The following is a 1,493-nucleotide window of genomic DNA, read 5'->3' as shown; positions in this document are numbered from 1 at the left end:
GTGATCGCAGTCTCTACAGATCTGGCTACGTTGGTTCTCTCTTGAATTTGCAGTCTCCAGATTCCTTCTATTTTCCTAATTTGCGGGCGAATGGCAGTCAGTTGGCGGCTCTGCCCACCCTCTCCTACCCCCGGAGCTCCATCCCCTGGACTTGCTCAAGTTCGTGCGCAGCCCAGCCGCAGAGCCACGCGTTCAGCGGCGCGGCGCAGCCTTACCTCCCCGGCTCCGTCCCCATCAACATCAGCTCCAACGGCAACAAAGAGTGCCTGGAAGACAACAATAAATATTACTCCCACGATGCGAGCTCCAAACAAGAGGAGAGATGCCGGCAGAGGCAATCTTTTGCAACTGACCCAACTGTTACTCACGCAGCCAACCTAAAGCCCGTAAAGTATGACCACTCGAGCCTGCAGAGAAGTTTGCATGGCTCGGCTGCTCTTTTTGAAGTGAATTCCTGCACTTCCAGCTTAAAGGAGGACATCAAGAATTCCGTCAACTTGAACCTGACAGTTCAGCCCGCAGCAGTCCAGTCATGCCTCAGACCTTCAGTGCAGGATGGTATGCCTTAAATATCTCGCTTTAGTTAGAGGCGACCTAGCGATACTTGCTTTCTAAGAGATGCCTGTAATTGCTTTGTAACCCCCCTGTAACCCATTCGGAGCGATAATCGCTTAATGCGACTCGGAGGTAGATAGAAATTGTGCTGTCAGATGTGCTTTGCCCGATTTGCCGACTTAGTTTAACCATGTTGTCTTGCGTGGTTTTTTTCATATTCTCTTTAATACCCAGACCTGACCCACTAAATTATCGACGTGTTTGTTGTAGGTTTGCCTTGGTGCCCCACCCAGGGGAGATCAAGAAAGAAACGGAAACCTTACACAAAACAACAAATTGCTGAATTGGAAAACGAGTTTCTCCTCAATGAGTTTATTAACCGACAGAAGAGGAAAGAACTATCAAACAGACTGAATTTAAGCGATCAGCAAGTTAAAATTTGGTTTCAGAACCGGCGGATGAAAAAGAAAAGAGTAGTAATGCGAGAACAGGCTCTTTCTATGTACTAGAGCAGAGTCCGCCCGTTCCCGCATGAACTTGTGCCCGAAGTGTTCACCCCTAGAGTAGAGCGTATTCGCGAGTGAAACGCGAGGAGTGTGTTCTTTTTGTCATTTAAACCAAGTTCTCGAAACGCGTAGGATCCCTGCGTAAATTGGCAAACGCTGAGCTCTTAGCCAGAATGAAGAAGACAAGCCGGACCAGCATGGAAACCTGTATTATCAGCTTTTTACCTTTCTTTCTCCATTTATGTAGATTTTCTCCTGCTTCTTACCCTTTCTTTCCCTGGAGAACGAGCGGTGCTAAACTAAAATCGATTTCTTTTATCTGTATGTAAACACCATTTTGCAGCAAAATAAAGGAATAACGCCCAGTAAAGACGTCAGCTCTGTGAGTCCCGGCTGCTCCCTTCATCTGCTGCCCTGCACGCCGGGGCGAGC

The 1,493-nt window shown here is 48.0% G+C and overlaps 1 protein-coding gene across 1 annotated transcript; it reads left to right on the top strand.

The window, feature by feature from the left end:
- Nucleotides 1-2: 2 nt before the first annotated feature.
- On the top strand, nt 3-1,283 carry HOXD12 (homeobox D12; the record flags this gene model as incomplete). The annotated part of the gene is made up of 2 exons (XM_009701332.1): nt 3-558; nt 826-1,283. Coding segments are annotated over 2 exons (795 nt in total), but the record flags the coding sequence as incomplete, so codon positions are not given.
- Between the last annotated feature and the right edge of the window lie 210 nt (nt 1,284-1,493).

Source organism: Cariama cristata, unplaced genomic scaffold (assembly GCF_000690535.1).
Source record: "Cariama cristata isolate BGI_N322 unplaced genomic scaffold, ASM69053v1 scaffold28555, whole genome shotgun sequence".
NCBI lineage: Eukaryota > Metazoa > Chordata > Aves > Cariamiformes > Cariamidae > Cariama > Cariama cristata.
Note: the sequence above shows the minus strand (reverse complement) of the source record. Positions and strands in the feature narration are given on the sequence as shown.